Source organism: Microtus pennsylvanicus, chromosome 11 (genome assembly GCF_037038515.1).
Source record: "Microtus pennsylvanicus isolate mMicPen1 chromosome 11, mMicPen1.hap1, whole genome shotgun sequence".
Taxonomy (NCBI): domain Eukaryota; kingdom Metazoa; phylum Chordata; class Mammalia; order Rodentia; family Cricetidae; genus Microtus; species Microtus pennsylvanicus.
The window spans coordinates 25,454,211-25,469,757 of NC_134589.1; the positions used below are offsets into that span (position 1 = coordinate 25,454,211).

At 49.4% G+C, this 15,547-nt stretch overlaps 1 protein-coding gene across 1 annotated transcript in view; it reads right to left on the bottom strand.

The window, feature by feature from the left end:
* Positions 1-8,182: 8,182 nt before the first annotated feature.
* Skap1 (src kinase associated phosphoprotein 1) overlaps positions 8,183-15,547 on the bottom strand; it is a 288,633-nt gene continuing 281,268 nt past the window's right edge. The window contains exons 12-13 of the mRNA XM_075990947.1: positions 11,799-11,910; positions 8,183-8,528 (exon numbers count right to left, since the gene is read on the bottom strand). Of these exons, the coding sequence (XP_075847062.1) occupies positions 11,812-11,910 (99 nt within the window). The 3' untranslated portion in view covers positions 8,183-8,528; positions 11,799-11,811. The remainder of the gene's footprint in view (positions 8,529-11,798; positions 11,911-15,547) is intronic.

Consider the following 15,547-nt stretch of genomic DNA (forward strand, 5'->3'; position numbering starts at 1 on the left):
TTTTGATCTGAGGTTTGAGGCTAGTCTGGTACCTGCTTTAGTCACAGCTACACTTGTGACCCAAGTCCTGCCATCCCCTTCATCTGAGTGGCGGGAGGTCGGGGACCAGTGAGGGGTGATTGGAGGTTATTTGGTGGGAAAAGTGAAGGTGGGGGAATTCTGGGGCAAAAATAGTTTCCTGCGAGTTGTTTGGTTTGATGGGAGTCAGCAGGGTAGGAAGCCTCGTACTCCATTTCTAGCTGAATGTGACTGCAGAAGGTAGCTTTAAGTGGCTGGCCAGGACGTGGGGGTGGCCTGTGTCATTTCTATACCCCGTGTGTTTGATCTTTAGAGGAGGTACTTCCCAAGCTCCGTGGTACCAGGTCACACATGCCTGTCATTCCAGCACTTGAGAGGCCAAGGCAAGAGGGATTGCTGTGAGTTTAAGGCTAGCCTGGGCTACAGAGGGTATTCCAGACCATCCTGGGCTATAGTATAACTCTCAACAGCGGCAAACAAACCTCACACAGTCTTTAGATTTCTGGCTGCTGGGTTTAAGTCCCCACCTCCGAATTCTAAATGACTCCTACCTTCTGGTAGCTTTGTTCAGAGAGCATCCGATTCCAGAATAGAATTAAATTAGCCCCATATTGGTGAGTTTGTATACTTCAACTCTTGCTTAGCATTCTTAACAAGTTGGTGTGGGGTTGTAGCCCCAGGATACAAGGGTGCTTCCAAATGTAGAGATGGGATCAGAGATCAGAGCAGCCCCTGGCCTGACTCACTAAGGCTGCAAGGATGCTGGATTGGGGTGCCTGGCCTTTGTGGATGCGAGAGCAGCACTCTGCTAGGACTCAGGGAAGCCAAGCAGATAGGCGCTCTGGCTTGGGCACTTCCTAAGTGGGCAGTGGGCAGCGATCCTAAACCCGAGGGCAGCCCTGCCAGAGGGAGTCACCTCTGTAGACTGGCTCACGGAACTTATGGAACTCTTTTGTCTAGACAAGTGTCCTGCTTCCTAGTTTCTTTACTACTCTACTTTCTTCTTGAAGGGTCTCCGCAGCCCACTTTGAAGGCCCTCCCCCATCCTCCCCCACCCAGCTCCTCTCTGAGGCACTGTTGGAAATGGCTGTAGACCAGCTGTGTGTTGCCCCTTCCAGCAGAGTCAGTCCTGACATTGTAAGAGAAATCATGTCGAGAGAGAAACAGTTCCGCCCTGGCCATAACTAGATGTGGAGAAGAAGCTGGCGACCTCAAATCTCCAGGTACCATCAACATAGACCACTTCTGCTTGAAAGCTAGCAAGAGCCATATTGCTTGCTTCTGGTTCAGAGGGCACATAGGTCTACTTAAGCACAGGAGAGAAACCCCAGGACTTCACAGTGAGTAGTATGGAGACAGGAATGCCCAGTTAAAAGATTACTGGGAAGTTGGTAAGGGGTTTTCCTGAGAGCTGCTTGAATCATGGGAAGCCACCAGCCAGAATTTCGAGTCTTTCTGCACTTCAAGCTCTCTCCCCCATTCCACCAATCCAAAGGGGCCAGCTTGTCAGTGCCACCAATGCAGTAAGCTTGTGTCCCTTCCCTTAGTGGTCATGCTCGTCGGGGCTCCTGGGGCCCTCCGGCAGAGGGCCTAGACTAGTGAGGGCCCCAGGCAGTCTGTTGGAGGCCCATGCAACCTGCCTGTTTAAGCTACAAGACTTAGATATATTCTGCCAATTAGGGCACATCTGTTCGAACCGCTGAAAGGCGGGCACTGTCTCTTTAAGAGCCATCCCACTCCTCTCCTTGAGTGATGAGGGCTGAGAGCACAGGGGAGTCGGATGCTGATTAAACAGTCCTAGTGCCGAGCCTGTTAGAAAATTACTGTAATTATGATCAAGTCCCAGCAGAGGGATGAGTTCCAATCCTGCTAATAACCCTTCCAGGTGCCTCAGCTTCGGTGCCCAGGGGAGGCAGCATCGACAGGGCTCTGGCTGGCATCGCGGCAGGCGCTGGCCCTCCTGTGTGGGCTGCGCAGGCGAACACAAAGGCACCAGAGCCCCATCCTGTCTCTGCACCTCCTGAGCAGAATCCTGGTGGATTTTGGTTGTCTTTTTGTTTTTGTTTTTTTTTTCTCTCTTTGTTTTGTGTTTTGGTTTCTGACAGAGCTCCTGGGAGCCATTTTGTACGAGAAAACTTTCCTCTACGCTAACAGCGACGACCAGGAAAATCACAGCCTCGAGACAACAGTCTGTCCTGACTCTCCTCCCTGTTCTGTCAGGGGGCTGCAGTCAGTACCCGCAAGTGCCTAGTGCAGCGCCGGTCTCACCCACTTCAGGGGGATTTGAAGGGATCCAGGTCTACGTGGTCCTTTGTGCCACATAAAAATGCTGTTGGGTTTCTGCTTCCTGCTCGGAAGTGGTATTGCTGCTCACACGGTCCCAGTCAAGCATTCCTGTGCTACCCTTCCCAATTTCTGCCATGAGACAGGGAGCTGCGGAAGTAAGCGCAGAGGTCCAGACCGGCAGGCCTGCAGCTCCGGACCCTCGAGGCTGGCCCTAGTCAGTCAGATCTGCGGCGGTGCAGGGCTGGTGGGTTTAACCGGAAGCTGGAGCTGCCTCCCTGGAGCTTCAGTCGTGCACCTGAGGTTTTGTGCACTACGTCTTCCCAGCCCTGCCAGAAACCACTTCTGCTATCATCAGCTAGTGGCTACTGCACAAACTTAGAAGGCAGGGCCTGGCTCCGAGCATGCGCCAAATGCTCTGAGTCCGTTCTCAAGAGGGTGTGGGGTAGACTTTTGCCTCAGGAGACATTTGGCCATGTCTGGAAGCATGTTTGTTGTCTTAAGTGAGCGTGGTGGTGGTGGTGGTGGTGGTGGTGGTGGTGGTGGTGGTGGTGGTGGTGGTGGTGGTGGTGGTGGTGGGGCAGGGACGATGACGTGATAGTGATGACTGGGGACTCTTATGGAGTCCTCAACAAAACAGAATTTTATGACCTATGGCCAGACATGGTGCTCATAATCCCAACACTTAGGAGACTGAAGCAGGAGGATTGCTGTGTGTATGAGGCCATCGTGGGCTACACAGTGAATCCCAGAACAGTGTGGACTACAGACTGAAATCCCATTTCTATCAAAAACAAGGGGGTGCGGCTCGGTTGGTACAGTGTTTGCCCAGCATGTAGGAAGCTCTGGGGTTCAGTCCCCAGCTCTGCAGATATGCCTGGGAAGTAAGGCAAGGGTTAAAAAGTCAAGGGCAGCGTCAGCAACATTGGAAGTTTGACATCAGCCTGGATTACATGAGACCAGGCTCAACAAAGCAAAATTCTCCGGCCCAACATGCTGAGGCTGAGAAACATCACTCTGCCACCGTAAACTTAGAGATGCTGAAGAAAAAATGACATCAAGTGTCCAGATGCCAGGTGCCTTCCTAGAGGGTGCCAGTCCTGGGAGCAACGGTGTGTGTGAACTACCTTGGAACTCAGTACAGTGAGGCCAAGTGGCCCGTGGGTGAAAGGGAAATGTTTGCCGCCTGTTTTTCTGATCCAGGATGGCCAGCTGCTCACCATCAGGTGGAGAGCGGCTGCAGTGGCGGGCAGATGCCCTCTTGGAGGACCAGCACTAGAAACCTCTTGAAACGAGCTCCTCTGGTCACAGGAGGCAAAGGAAGTGTCCTACTGTTGCCCGGTGCCACAAAATGCTCTCTATCAGTGGCACGTGGCCAGGTGGAAATGTGGAGGATCGTGACGGGACCCCAGGAGGGAACAGAACACACAGCTGCTGACTGTGGGCCAGCTTCCCCACAGCTCCATGCCAGAGACAGTAGCTCCCTGGAAGCCCGGACATCGGGGAAAGGAAGCCTAGTTGGCAGGTTTACTGAGAAGCCAGGCCTGCAGGAGAAAGGACTTCATTAGAAGGGATATGGCCAGGCCTCGTGCCAGGAGAGCTGGGTCATGTCTCTCCTGCCTGGCTCCCCAGCTCATTTCCCTTGCTTTTAGTGTGCACATGCATCCCAGGAAAGCACCCCCTCCTTCACTTTCAAAAGTGTCTTAGTCCGGGCCTGGGCATGGTGGTATCCAAGTGTAACCCCAGCTGTTCTGGAAGCAGAGCCGGAAGGACCATAAGTTCAAGGCCAGCTTGGGCAACTTAGATGCTGTCTCCAAAAAGAGGGCTGAGGTAATGTGGGCTGTGCTTGCAATTCCAGCACTTGGGTGGCAGAGGCAGGAGGATCTCAAGTTTGAGGTTAGCTGGGCTTCTCAGTGAGACCATCTCAAAAACACCAGGAAGGTGTCTCAATTATAAAAATATAAGGCCACTCTATTGTACATGTTTCTCCTAACAATGTTTTTTTCCTCTATTATATTTATTTTAAAAAATTGTACCAAAGGGATCTACGGCTTAACATCCAGGGCCAGTGAGATGGCCTAACTTGAAATAACTCGGCCTGTGCAGATGGGTGGGAGACTCAGGGTCCACACGGCGGAAAGAGCAGACAAACTCCAGTAAGGTGTCCTCTGACCTCCACACATGCTCCGTGACCCCATGCCCTTTCCCCCCATAAGTACAGGTTTAAGATGAAAAAGGGTCATTGATGTAATCTCAGAGAATGGTTATCAATTCATAACAGCATGTTTCCAGACCCGTTTTTTTGATAGCGAAGTGGGGCAAACAATTCAAATCCCTTGAGAAAAGAGAAATCTCTTTTTTTGTGTGTGTGTGTTTCAAACTCCCCCACCCAGTCTTTGCAGACTCCCCTGGGAACTGCGATGGCTGGAGGAGCGAGGCGTGATCATCTGTACACTAGAAAATGAGTTTGAGTCACTGGGCTGTGCAGCGTGATGAGCTCTGCATAGAGGCCGATTTTCCCCAAGTCAGCCCCCAGATTTCGCTGCTGTTCTGGGAGTGAGCAAATTTGTGCCACTCAAGAGTCATCCTTCCAGAACACTCCTGGGCAGCTGGGGGGCGGACGGAGCTTGAGTCAGGGGAGCAGCTTGGGCCAGGGGAGGATTGCACACAACTGGGATGGGACAGGGTTCCTCTGTGTAGGCCCGGCTGTCCGTCCTGGAACTCACAGCAATTCACCTGCCTCTGCCTCTCAAGTGCTGGGATTAAAGGCGTGCGCCACCACAACCTGGTTTATTTCTCTTAAGGAAAGACAACTCTTTCACTTCTGTTTCACTCACCAGAACAACTAGTACCACTAAGAAGCCCTCCTACGTGTAATGCCACTAATTCAGTGGGTCGAAAATCCCAGTTAGTGCCCAGTTAGTGGCGGGCAGCGAGGTGGGGGTTAGTTAGCACAAACCAAATACAAACAGGAATCTGATTGGGCAGCTGCCATCTGAGGGTGTCAGCTGAGACCTTGGCTGTTGATGGAGGAGTCGTCTGTCATGTGAGGTTTAGTTTTCAACCAGCTGTAGGAACTTGGGTCTCCTGCTTACTCTTGAGAGTCTGTCCCCGCTTTTCCTTAAGAGTTCTAAGTTTTCTCTGGGGGAAAAAAATAAACCCATAGAAACAAAACAATGACGATGCCCCCTCTCCCCCGCTGGATAACAAACCCCCCAAAAGTAGAGTGGTCTCCTCTAGGACTCCCTCCCACCACGAAACCACAAATGTCTTCCAGCCACCTGTGGATAGTATCGTCAGGTCCCTCAGACCCACTTTGTCCTTTCTCAATGTAACAGGGTCTGGACAGATTTGTTCCCCTCCAGAAAGGGTCTGGCTGTGTAGCCCTGACTGGCCCAAGAACAAGATGGCCTCTAACTCTGTGATGATCTCCTGCCTCTGCCCCCAGAGGGCTGGGATTCTAGGTGTGTGCACTACTCCTTGCTGAGGACAGATTTCTAAGATCCCTGCTGGTGTATATATTTTAGGGATGATCTCTCTCTCTCTCTCTCTCTCTCTCTCTCTCTCTCCTTCCTTCCTTTCATTTCCCCAAGCTTTACAGCTAGAAAGGCCAGAGGTTTGAGTATGGTACCTTACCTGTGGAGCGCAGAAGTTTGGGAGACATTTGCAGTTTGGTTTTTTTAGGTCTACGTGCGCAGAAGAGATCACTTTACCAAGGGATTGTTTTCAGTGCTGGAAGCAATGGCTGTGCTGTTAAGAGCATTGGCCAGTGCAGGGGGTGATGGAGTTACCCTGTCCTCTTGCCTTTTTCAACCCCTTTCCCACCCTGCCCCAGATACTTGCTTTCTCTTCTGGGATCCCCCTTTCTGGTGTCTGACTCAAAGGGTCATGCTCTTGCCAGCCAGCTCGTCTTCTGGACTGGGACTTGGGGGCGGGGGCTTTCCAAGGAAGGATGAGTAGGTGTAGAAGGGTTTGTGTTAAACACTGCACAATACCCATTGTTCTTACCTGTGGGTTGGGATTGGTGCAAAGGAGGTCCCTAAAGCAGTAGGCAATTGCTTCTCTTTAGTTCACCTGCTCATGTGCTGCCACCTAGTGGTTCCCTCTCCTTTAGCACCCTGGGTAATAGGGAGACCTTATAGACACTTCTCTTATCAACACCCCCACCGCAGACCCCACATTGTCCCATTTCTCTCACCTCTCTAGCCATCATACAAAGAATTGTTTCCATTTTTTATTTTTGGGTCTGGAAATGAGTAGTTATAAGATTTTTTTTTCTGATTTGAGAAACTTGGGATCTACCAGCATCCCTGCGTGCTGTCTGGTTTCGTTCTCTTCTGTGGTGATGTGAGATGCAAATTTACTTACAGTATGGTCCTTACTGAGGTGGCTTCTGCCAACCCAGGGCCGCTCCGAATAGGCAGTTTTGGTATAAAATTTCTATAGCTGCTCAGGTGTCTGTCTTGCAAAATTTCTCACGTAGAGCCTGGCAATAAGAGCTAGTCCTTACTGAGCAGTTACCACATGCCAGGCCCTTCTCCGAGTACACAGGACTTGACAAACCCTTTCATCTTCCTAACTACCCAGTGATCTGCTGAGATAGAGCACACCCCTTCTTCACAGAAGAAACGGAGGCACCAAATACCAACACATCCCAAACGAGAAAAAGATGTACTTCTGGGTTCACTGGTTCCGGGATTTGTGCTTCCAACCACTGTTTTGTTGCTTCTTCAATGTGCAGACTGCGTGCCGGGGACTGGAAATGGACCAGGGAGCCCTGCATTAGAGAACCCCTTGGAAAGCGCTTCCTCAGCCCATCTGGGACTCCGTGCACTGCAGGCCAGGGGCTCATGGAGGCACTCTCCAATGTGCTGATTCCCAGGCCTCGCTTCGTTCTCTCTCAGAGATTCACCACTTTAGAAAGAGCAACCAAGCAGCCAAGCAAAGGAAGTCTGAGGAACTGACTGAACACTAGCAGTCCTGGGTTCCAGAGATGATTGTCCGGAAAGACAGCCACAAACCAACTTCCCTGGCTAGGCTGTTCTAATTGTCCCTTCCCACTTTGCAGATGGTAAGAATGCCCAGCAGTAACATTTTGATACAATTAAAGCAAGTTTGGAGCTGGAGAGATGGCTCTGTGGTTAAGAGCAATGATTGCTCTTCCAGAGGACCTGGGTTCAATTCCCAGCACCCACACGGCAGCTCACAGCTGTCTGTAATTCCAGTTCCAGGAGACCCAACACCCATGGCAAAACACCAATGCGCATAATAAATAAATAAAAACAATTTCATTCATTCTTTTTTTGTGCACCTTTTTTTTTTTCAAGTTAGGGTTTCTCTGAGTAATACTCCTGGTTGTCCTGGAGCTCACTTTGTAGACCAGGTTGGGACTGAACACATTAATATCCACCTGATTTGGCCAGGTGGTGGTGGCATGCATCTTTAATCCCAGTACTCGGGAGGCAGAGGCAGGCGGATCTCTGTGACCAGCTTGTAGTTCTGGGATGGCCAGAAACCCTGGCTCAAAAAAAAAAAAAAAACCCCACAAAAAAACAAACAAAAAAACCCCCCACCACCCAAAACAAAACAAAAACAAAGAAAAGATCCACCTGCCTCTGCTTCCTGAGTGCTGGGATTAAAGTCAAAACAGTTTCTTAGCATTTACTTGTTATTTATGCATGTGTGTGGGTATACATGTGCCATGGCACACGTGTGCAGGTCAGAAGACAACTTGTGGGAATGGGTTCTGTCCTTCCACCGTGTGAATCCTGGGGACCAAACTCAGGGCACCCATCAGCTTTGACAGGAGGTGCCCTTACCTATAGAACCATCTTGCCATCCCTTGCTACCATCAGAGAGGAATTTAGCCCCACCACACAAGGAAAAGAAACATCTAAACTTTATTTGTGCTTTGTGAGCCACCAACAACTTCCTCCTCCCGCGGTTTCTGTCGGTGTCGCCTTCTTTGTTGCAAGCTTGTAGCCGAGGTAGAGACGGGTGCGTGGACAAGGCTTCCAGAGGGCAATAAGCTAGGAGCCGGCTGCTTTCAGGAATAGACTTGGCGGACTGTCCTCTTCCTACTTGCTTTATTGGTGGTTTAAAGTCATGTGAAGTAGCAGGGTTTTGGGTCTGTTCAGCGAAGAGAAGAATCCAGAGCCGAGTAGAGGATGGGAATTCCTGACGGTATGTTTCTTCAGGAAGGCAGGATGGAGAGAAGGGTGTGTTCCCTAAAAGATGGAAAAGGTGAATTTTCTTTTGTGACTCGGAATGTAGAAATACGGGTACGGGGCAGCTCTGCGCTGGTAGAGTGCTGGTCTCGAACACACGAAGTCCTGGATGCAGCCACCAGCACAGCACGACCTGGGTATGATAGTGCCCACCTGTCACCCCGGACCCAAGAGGTGGAGGCAGGGGATCAGAAGTCCAGTGTCATCCCAGTTACAGAGCAAATCTGAGGTCATTTAGGATCTATAAGATGATGTCTCAAAAAAAAAGGGGGGGGGGTGGAAAGAAGTCTGCAGAGATGGCTTAGTGGTCAAGAGCGCTTGCTGGTCTTGCAGAAGACCTGGGTTCGGTTCCCAGCACTTACATGGTGGCTTACAGTCAGCCACCACTCCAGTTTTATGGGATCCAGTGTCCCCTTTTGGCCTCCATGGGTACCTATACCCACGTCCACAACCTCCATAATTAAAAAAAAAATAACAAAACCGAAAATTTAAAAGAGTTACAAGTGGGAGTAACATTTTCTCCTGTTACCTTGTCTCTCAGTTATGTAGTTTTTCTGTCCTCGGAGGTAACTGATATCATTGTTCCTTCTCCTTCCACAAGTATTGCACACACATATAAACTTAAACAGTGACTGCGTGGCCTTTGAGAGAGGGTCTCACCCTGTGACCCAGCTGCCCTGTTACTCAGTCCATATCTCAGGCTGGTTTAGAAGCCGTGGAAATCCTCCTGAGTTCTGGGGTTGCAGGCATGCCCCACAAACAACAGCTCTCCACTCCCCTTTTCTACACGGAGGCACGCATGGTTGGCCTGCCCTCCGTTGCTGCTTTCTGGGCTTACCGATCTATCCTGAAACTTATTTGGCAACAGCCTCCCTTTTGTTTTACTGCTGGGTAGTATTCGAACCCACGAATGCCCCACAGTTCCTTGCCTTGCACACTTGGTCACTGAGCTCATCTCCAGTCCTTTCCCATACAAACCCCCATGCTTATGTTCTTCCCGTTGGGCACGCATGCGGCATGCATGCAAGGGTGCTGGTGGGATAAATTCCTCGACGTAATAGTGGGTTAAAGGGCACGAAAGGCTACACTTTAAATAGATCACAAGGTAAAAAAAAAGGAGGGGGTGAATTAGTTTTGATTTGGCAGAAAAATCTCACCCCATCTGCACCCCATCAGTAAGCAGAGTCTTCCTTGGGGAAGTCATAAAGTCAAACCTGGAGCAACAACCCCGAGCTGGGGCTTCGAGACTGCACACGAGCACTGGAGAGTAAGGTCTATCTTACGTGTGTTCATGAGCGAATTCACTCAGCTGCTGCATGCTAGAGAGGGACCTGGTTGGGAAGACTGCCCTCGCTGTCACACTGATTGCATCTTTCACGTCCTGCAGCAAAGGTTGATCCCATTTTTGGCCAGGAGATGGAGCTAGCGACATCAAGCTAGTCTTGACTGCCCATTTACCATTCTAAAGTCTAAACCCACTGACCGTCAAAGTGGCTCCCATTGCTACCTCACCCAAGCCAAGCATTCCCAATACTTTAAAAACATCATATGGGGGCGTGTTCAGTAACAGAGCCCTTGACTTGTGTACAGGAAGTACTGGATTCAATTCCCAGTGACACGAACACACATACCATCAAAAAAATCAAAACCCACCCAGCACGATATTCTTGCTCACAAAGTTTCAACCATATTCCTTATTATTTAGGGTTATAAATATATGTATATATTATGGGTCTTGATATGTATCCCAGACTGGTCTTGAACTCAAAATCCTACTGCCTCAGCCTCCCAAGTAGTTATTAAAAATGAATTTGATTATATTCCTAGGAATCCTCATAAAAGGTTGAATTTTTTGTGGGTGTGGTGTATGTCCATGCGAGTGTAGGTGTGTGCACATGCATGTGCTGGTACTCATGTACATGTGGGTATGAATGTGGAGGCCAGAGGTCAATGTTGGCTGTTTTTTTCAACGACTTTGCAACTTCTTTAAATTTTTTGAGACAGGGTTTCTTTGTGTAGCCCTGGCTGTCCTGGAACTTGCTCTGTAGACCATGATGGCCTTGAACTCACAGAGACCCACCTGCCTCTGCTTCCCAAGTGCTGGGACTAAAGGCGTACACCACCACCAGGCCTTTCCAACTTCTTAAAGAAGTAATTTTATGTGTATGGGCGTTTCTCCAAGCACATGCAATGCTCACAGAAGCCAGAAGAGGGCACCAAATCCCCCTGGAACTGGAGCTGTGAGCTGCCATGTGGGTACTGAGAATGGACCTCTGGTCCTCTGGAAGAGTCAGTGCTCTAACACGCTGAGCAATCTCTATGGCCTGTCCCCCTCCCTTTTAAACCAAGCAGAATATTGTGGCTTCTTTAGGAACAGTTGTGTGCCAACCAACATGCTAGAACAATAAAGATGGGTGCTGGGACTCGAGCTCAGGGGCTCTGGAAGAGCAGTACTTGCTGTTGACCACTGAGCTGGCCCTCCAGCCTCCTCTCCTCCCTTTTTAGACAATGGGATAGACTGTGCTGGAGGAAGACTGTGAGTGGAAGTGCTGTGCACGGAGCTCGTGAAGTGTCCTCAACAGCAGAGGGCGCACCCTTCTGCTGTCTTGTATCTTTCCCGCTGAGATCCAGAGCTGATGCTGAAGCCTCCATCTCAGCCAACCTGGGAGATACTGGTCATCCACACGGGGCACAAAGCTCCCAAAAACTTGAGTGTCTCTGACCATTTCCTTCTAGATTTATACAAAGGAGCAAAATGAATTTCTGTCAATCAAGTCATTGTTCCTTTCTGCCACCTTTAGTTGAGTCCAGTGCTAAGTGACATGGTCCCTAGACTTAGGGAAACACAATTCCACACTCTTCCCCCAACCCCAGGTCTCATGTAGCCCAGGATGACTTAGAATTTGCTATGTAGCTGAGGATGACCTTGAATTTCTGATCTTCCTGGGTTACAGGTATGTACCAGCATGTGGGGCTGGGGATGAGGGCAGGCTCCAAGCATGCTAGATATGCACCTACCAACTGCGCTAACCTACTGGTTTTCTATCTTTTTTTATTTTCTTATTAACTTTATTTACTATGTTTTAATCTTTGAGAATATCACACATTTATATGACGTATGTTCACACCCACCCCCTTTTGTCTGAAACATTAACATCATTTTTGGAAAGGAAGGAAAAGGTTACTTCACTGATGATGTCACAGAGCAATGAAGTCATGGCTGACAAACTCCCCTCCACCAAGGGCAGGAACTGATGACGATGCTGATACCTGGGCTTCCTCATCACTCTTCCGTTTCAAAGGCGGCGGTGAGGTAGTCCTTTGGAACAATCCCAACGATGCTGTTCAGCTCTCCTACCCACCAGCCATACATGTTGTACTCCTGAAAGGGAAAAGGCGATGGTAGCGGTTGGAGAAATGCTTCTAGAAACCTCACACACTGTGGCTGGTTTCTTTGCTGGCTGCCAGAAGGAACCACGGACACACCCTTCATGGGATTATTGTATTTAACGAAGTCATCTTTGTTGAAGTAAACATGCTCATTTTGCTGTCCCCCTGTCTATGAAGCGACTGAACTTATCTGCATACTTGATGCAGTCACTGAACCTAACAACTTTAAAAACTGTTTTTAATTACATATATGTGTCAGTGTGTGTGTTTGTGTGTGTACATGCATGTTTGTGTGCCCGTGGGGGCCACAAGAGGGCACTGGATCCTCTGAGCTGGAGTTACAGGGAGTTGAGAGCTGCCTGACATTGGTGCTAGGAACCAGACTCAGATCCTCTGCAAGAGCAGTGAGTGCTCTTAACCACAGAACCATCTCTCCAGCCCTGACAGCTTTTTATTTTTCCAGAGGTAGGGGTTGAATCTACAGTTCAGGTTGGCCTGTAACTTTTGATCCTCCTGCCTCAGACTCCTGAGGGCTAGAATTGTAGGTACATACTACTACACCAAAAGCTTTTTAATTAAAAAAAAATCTTTCTTTCAGGGCATAGTTCAAATCAATACGATCCATCAAGCATCTTCCTTGTGCAAAGTGCTATCTGGATTTCCTCAAGGGACAGAATGATGAGTCAAACACTGCTTGTTCCTTGGGAGTTTATGGGAGAGAGTAATGGCCTTTGGAGTCAGATAGGCTGGGAGCAAATCCTTGGCTGGCCATTTAGCAGCCACGTGACCTTAGGTTCTCTTCGTTTTGCTTTTCTGATCTGCAGGAGTGCGGATGTCTTTTCCTCTCCATGTGGCGAGGATGGAAGTGACGACATAGGAACAGGACAAGAGAAAGCGCTGTACCGACCACCGGTGTTCTAAGCCTTAGATTCTTCCCTAGGAGAGGTGTGAGGAGGGAGGTATAGCAATAACGACAGGCAGGTAATTAATGACAGAGAGGGCCTGAGAGTCTTTCACTTCAGTTGGGTGTCGGGACCGTGATGCTACCCACATTTTGCATTGCTGGTGGCTGAGGTTTAGGGGAAAAAAAGAAGCAAAGCAGGTTGGGGACCATATACAATCCAGGCTCCCTGGCTTTAACTGGTGATCTTGTGTCTGGTGTGAGTCTCCTTCTCCAACTCCTCTGCTCCCCCTGCTCCCCCTCACTCGGCAGATCACCTCCTTCACTTCCAAAGAGAAAAGAGAAGGTCAGACGTGTTTGTGTTCATCTCCAGTCACCAAGGAATGACCTGTACTGACAATCCTTCCTCTCTGGGCTTAACTCTTCCCCTCTGCCCTCCTTTCATCCCTCCATTTTTCTTCCCTCTCTCCCTCCTGCCCTCTGTCCTTCCCTCCCTTCCTCTGTTTATTTCATGGAGTCTGACCTCTGCCTCTCTGTCCCATCAGCTCTGAAATGCACATATTTTCTTTCAATGTTGAAAACAATTATTAGTCTCCACTGCATGCCTGCTTCCCATGTCTGCTAGTCTACACTGACCTGCACCTCAGACTTCCTGATTTGCTTCCTCCACTTCTTGTCTGTTCATCCTTCCAGCTGCTCTGGTCCAGCCTCTGCCCCCACCACTCTACTTTTAATTTATTTCCAGATAGAAGTTTCTCTGTGTATCCCTGGCTGTCCTGGAATTTGCCCTGTAGACCAGGCTTGGCCTTGAACTCAGAGATTCGCCTGCCTCAGCCTCCTGAGCTGGGGTTAAAGGTGGGCACCACCACTGCCCAGCTATTTATTATTTTTGTGGTATTGTTTGGCTTTATAGTCCTGGATATCTGTGAACTTGCCACAGCTGGCTGTCACTCCATTTCACTCCCTCCATGGTCTCCCAACACCTGATGATTGGACAGATTCTCTGTGTATATCGTAGTCCAGTCCTTCTGGGCCCTCTCAGCAGCTCCGTTATCACTATGATTCTCTTTTTTCCTAGTTTCTGTAACTATCGCCTTCCCACTCCCTTCCTACCTCTGTGGTTTCTGCTTCTTAGTCTTTGCAGGCGCATATTCTCTCCCTTTTATTTTTAATTTTTTTTTAAAAGCCAGGTGTTGTGACACACTTTAATTATGTATTCAGTGTTCTGTCCGCATGTATGTCTGCACACCAGAAGAGGGCGCCAGATCTCATTACAGATGGTTGTGAACCATCATGTGTTTGCTGGGAATTGAACTCAGGATATGGGAAGAGCAACCCATGCTCTTAACTGCTGAGTCATCTCTTCAAGCCTTCTCTCCTTTTTAATGTGTTTCCCAGGGTCTGCCCTGGTCCTCTTCAGATTTACAATCTCACGCACCTTTGTAGTGTTATCACCCTGTTTCTGTGAATGGCTTAGGAACAATTAAGGACTCCAGCACAGATGAAAGAGCTAGGTCCCAGGACCTAAGTGTGGACTTGGGACTAACAGATCAGTCAGAAAAGCGCCTGCTGTACAAGAATGAGGACCTGAGTTTGATCCCCAGAACCTACAAAAAACATTTGGGCCTGGTGGTACACCCTTGTAATCCCAGGGCTGCGGAGGTTGAGACAGGTGGAGTTTGCTGGCCAGCAAGCAGGTAGATTTCTGAGTTCAAGGCCAGCCTTGCCCAATTGGTGATCTCTAGGTCAGTGAGAGATCCTCTTTCAAAAACCAAGGGGACACCTAAGAATATTCTCTGGCCTCTACACCCATGTGCAGGCATACCAATGGGCACACACACAAATCAACAACCCCCTCAAAAAGTAAAACAACCAACCAGGTGGTGGCAGCACTTGGGAGGCAGAGGCAGGTGGATCTCTGTGAGTTCAAGGCCAGCCTGGTCTATAGACGGAACTTCAGGACAGCCAGTGCTCCTTATAGATGGTTGGGAACCATCATGAGGTTGCTGGGAATTGAACTCAGGACCTCTGATTCTACCCAGAGAAACTCTGTCTCGAAAAACAAAATGAGACAAAATCATGAAAAAGTCCCCCAAGTACATGTCTACCAAGCTGCTGAAGCTCAGGGTGCCCTGTATGTAACCCATGAGGCTGCTTCCATCCCCATCCCTACTTCCGGCTCACTTCGCTTCGGAAGGTCTTGGCCTCAGTGAGTAATACCAAGATGCCCTTACTTATTTAGGGCAAAAAATCAATTCCTTCCCAACTCCACCCCTACCGTCCAGTCAATTCTGTTAGTCCACTCTCCAAACACTTACTGAACTCTCCCCACTTCTCCACCCCCATTGCCAACACCCTAGAGTCACATGACTGTACCTCTCATGAGGGCTACAGAAACACCCTGCAGTTCTTCTAGGTTCCCGCTCCCGTCTTCCCCCACCATACTCTTCATCCTATAGCCAGAACATTCTGGATTTGCACAGATGATGCGGCTACTCTCTTAGTCCTGGCTGTCCTGGAACTCACTATGTAGACCAGGCTGGCCTTGAACTCACAGAGATCCACCTGCCTCTGTCTCCTGAGTGCTGGGATTAACGGCATGGGCCTCTTGCCATCTTAACAAGATGGATGAGGCCCCTTGTGGCCCTGTCTTGTTCAGCGCCTGGCACTGCCATCGACCTCCTTATTAAAACAGAAGTCAGCTGGGCTACTTTCACAGGCTATTGGC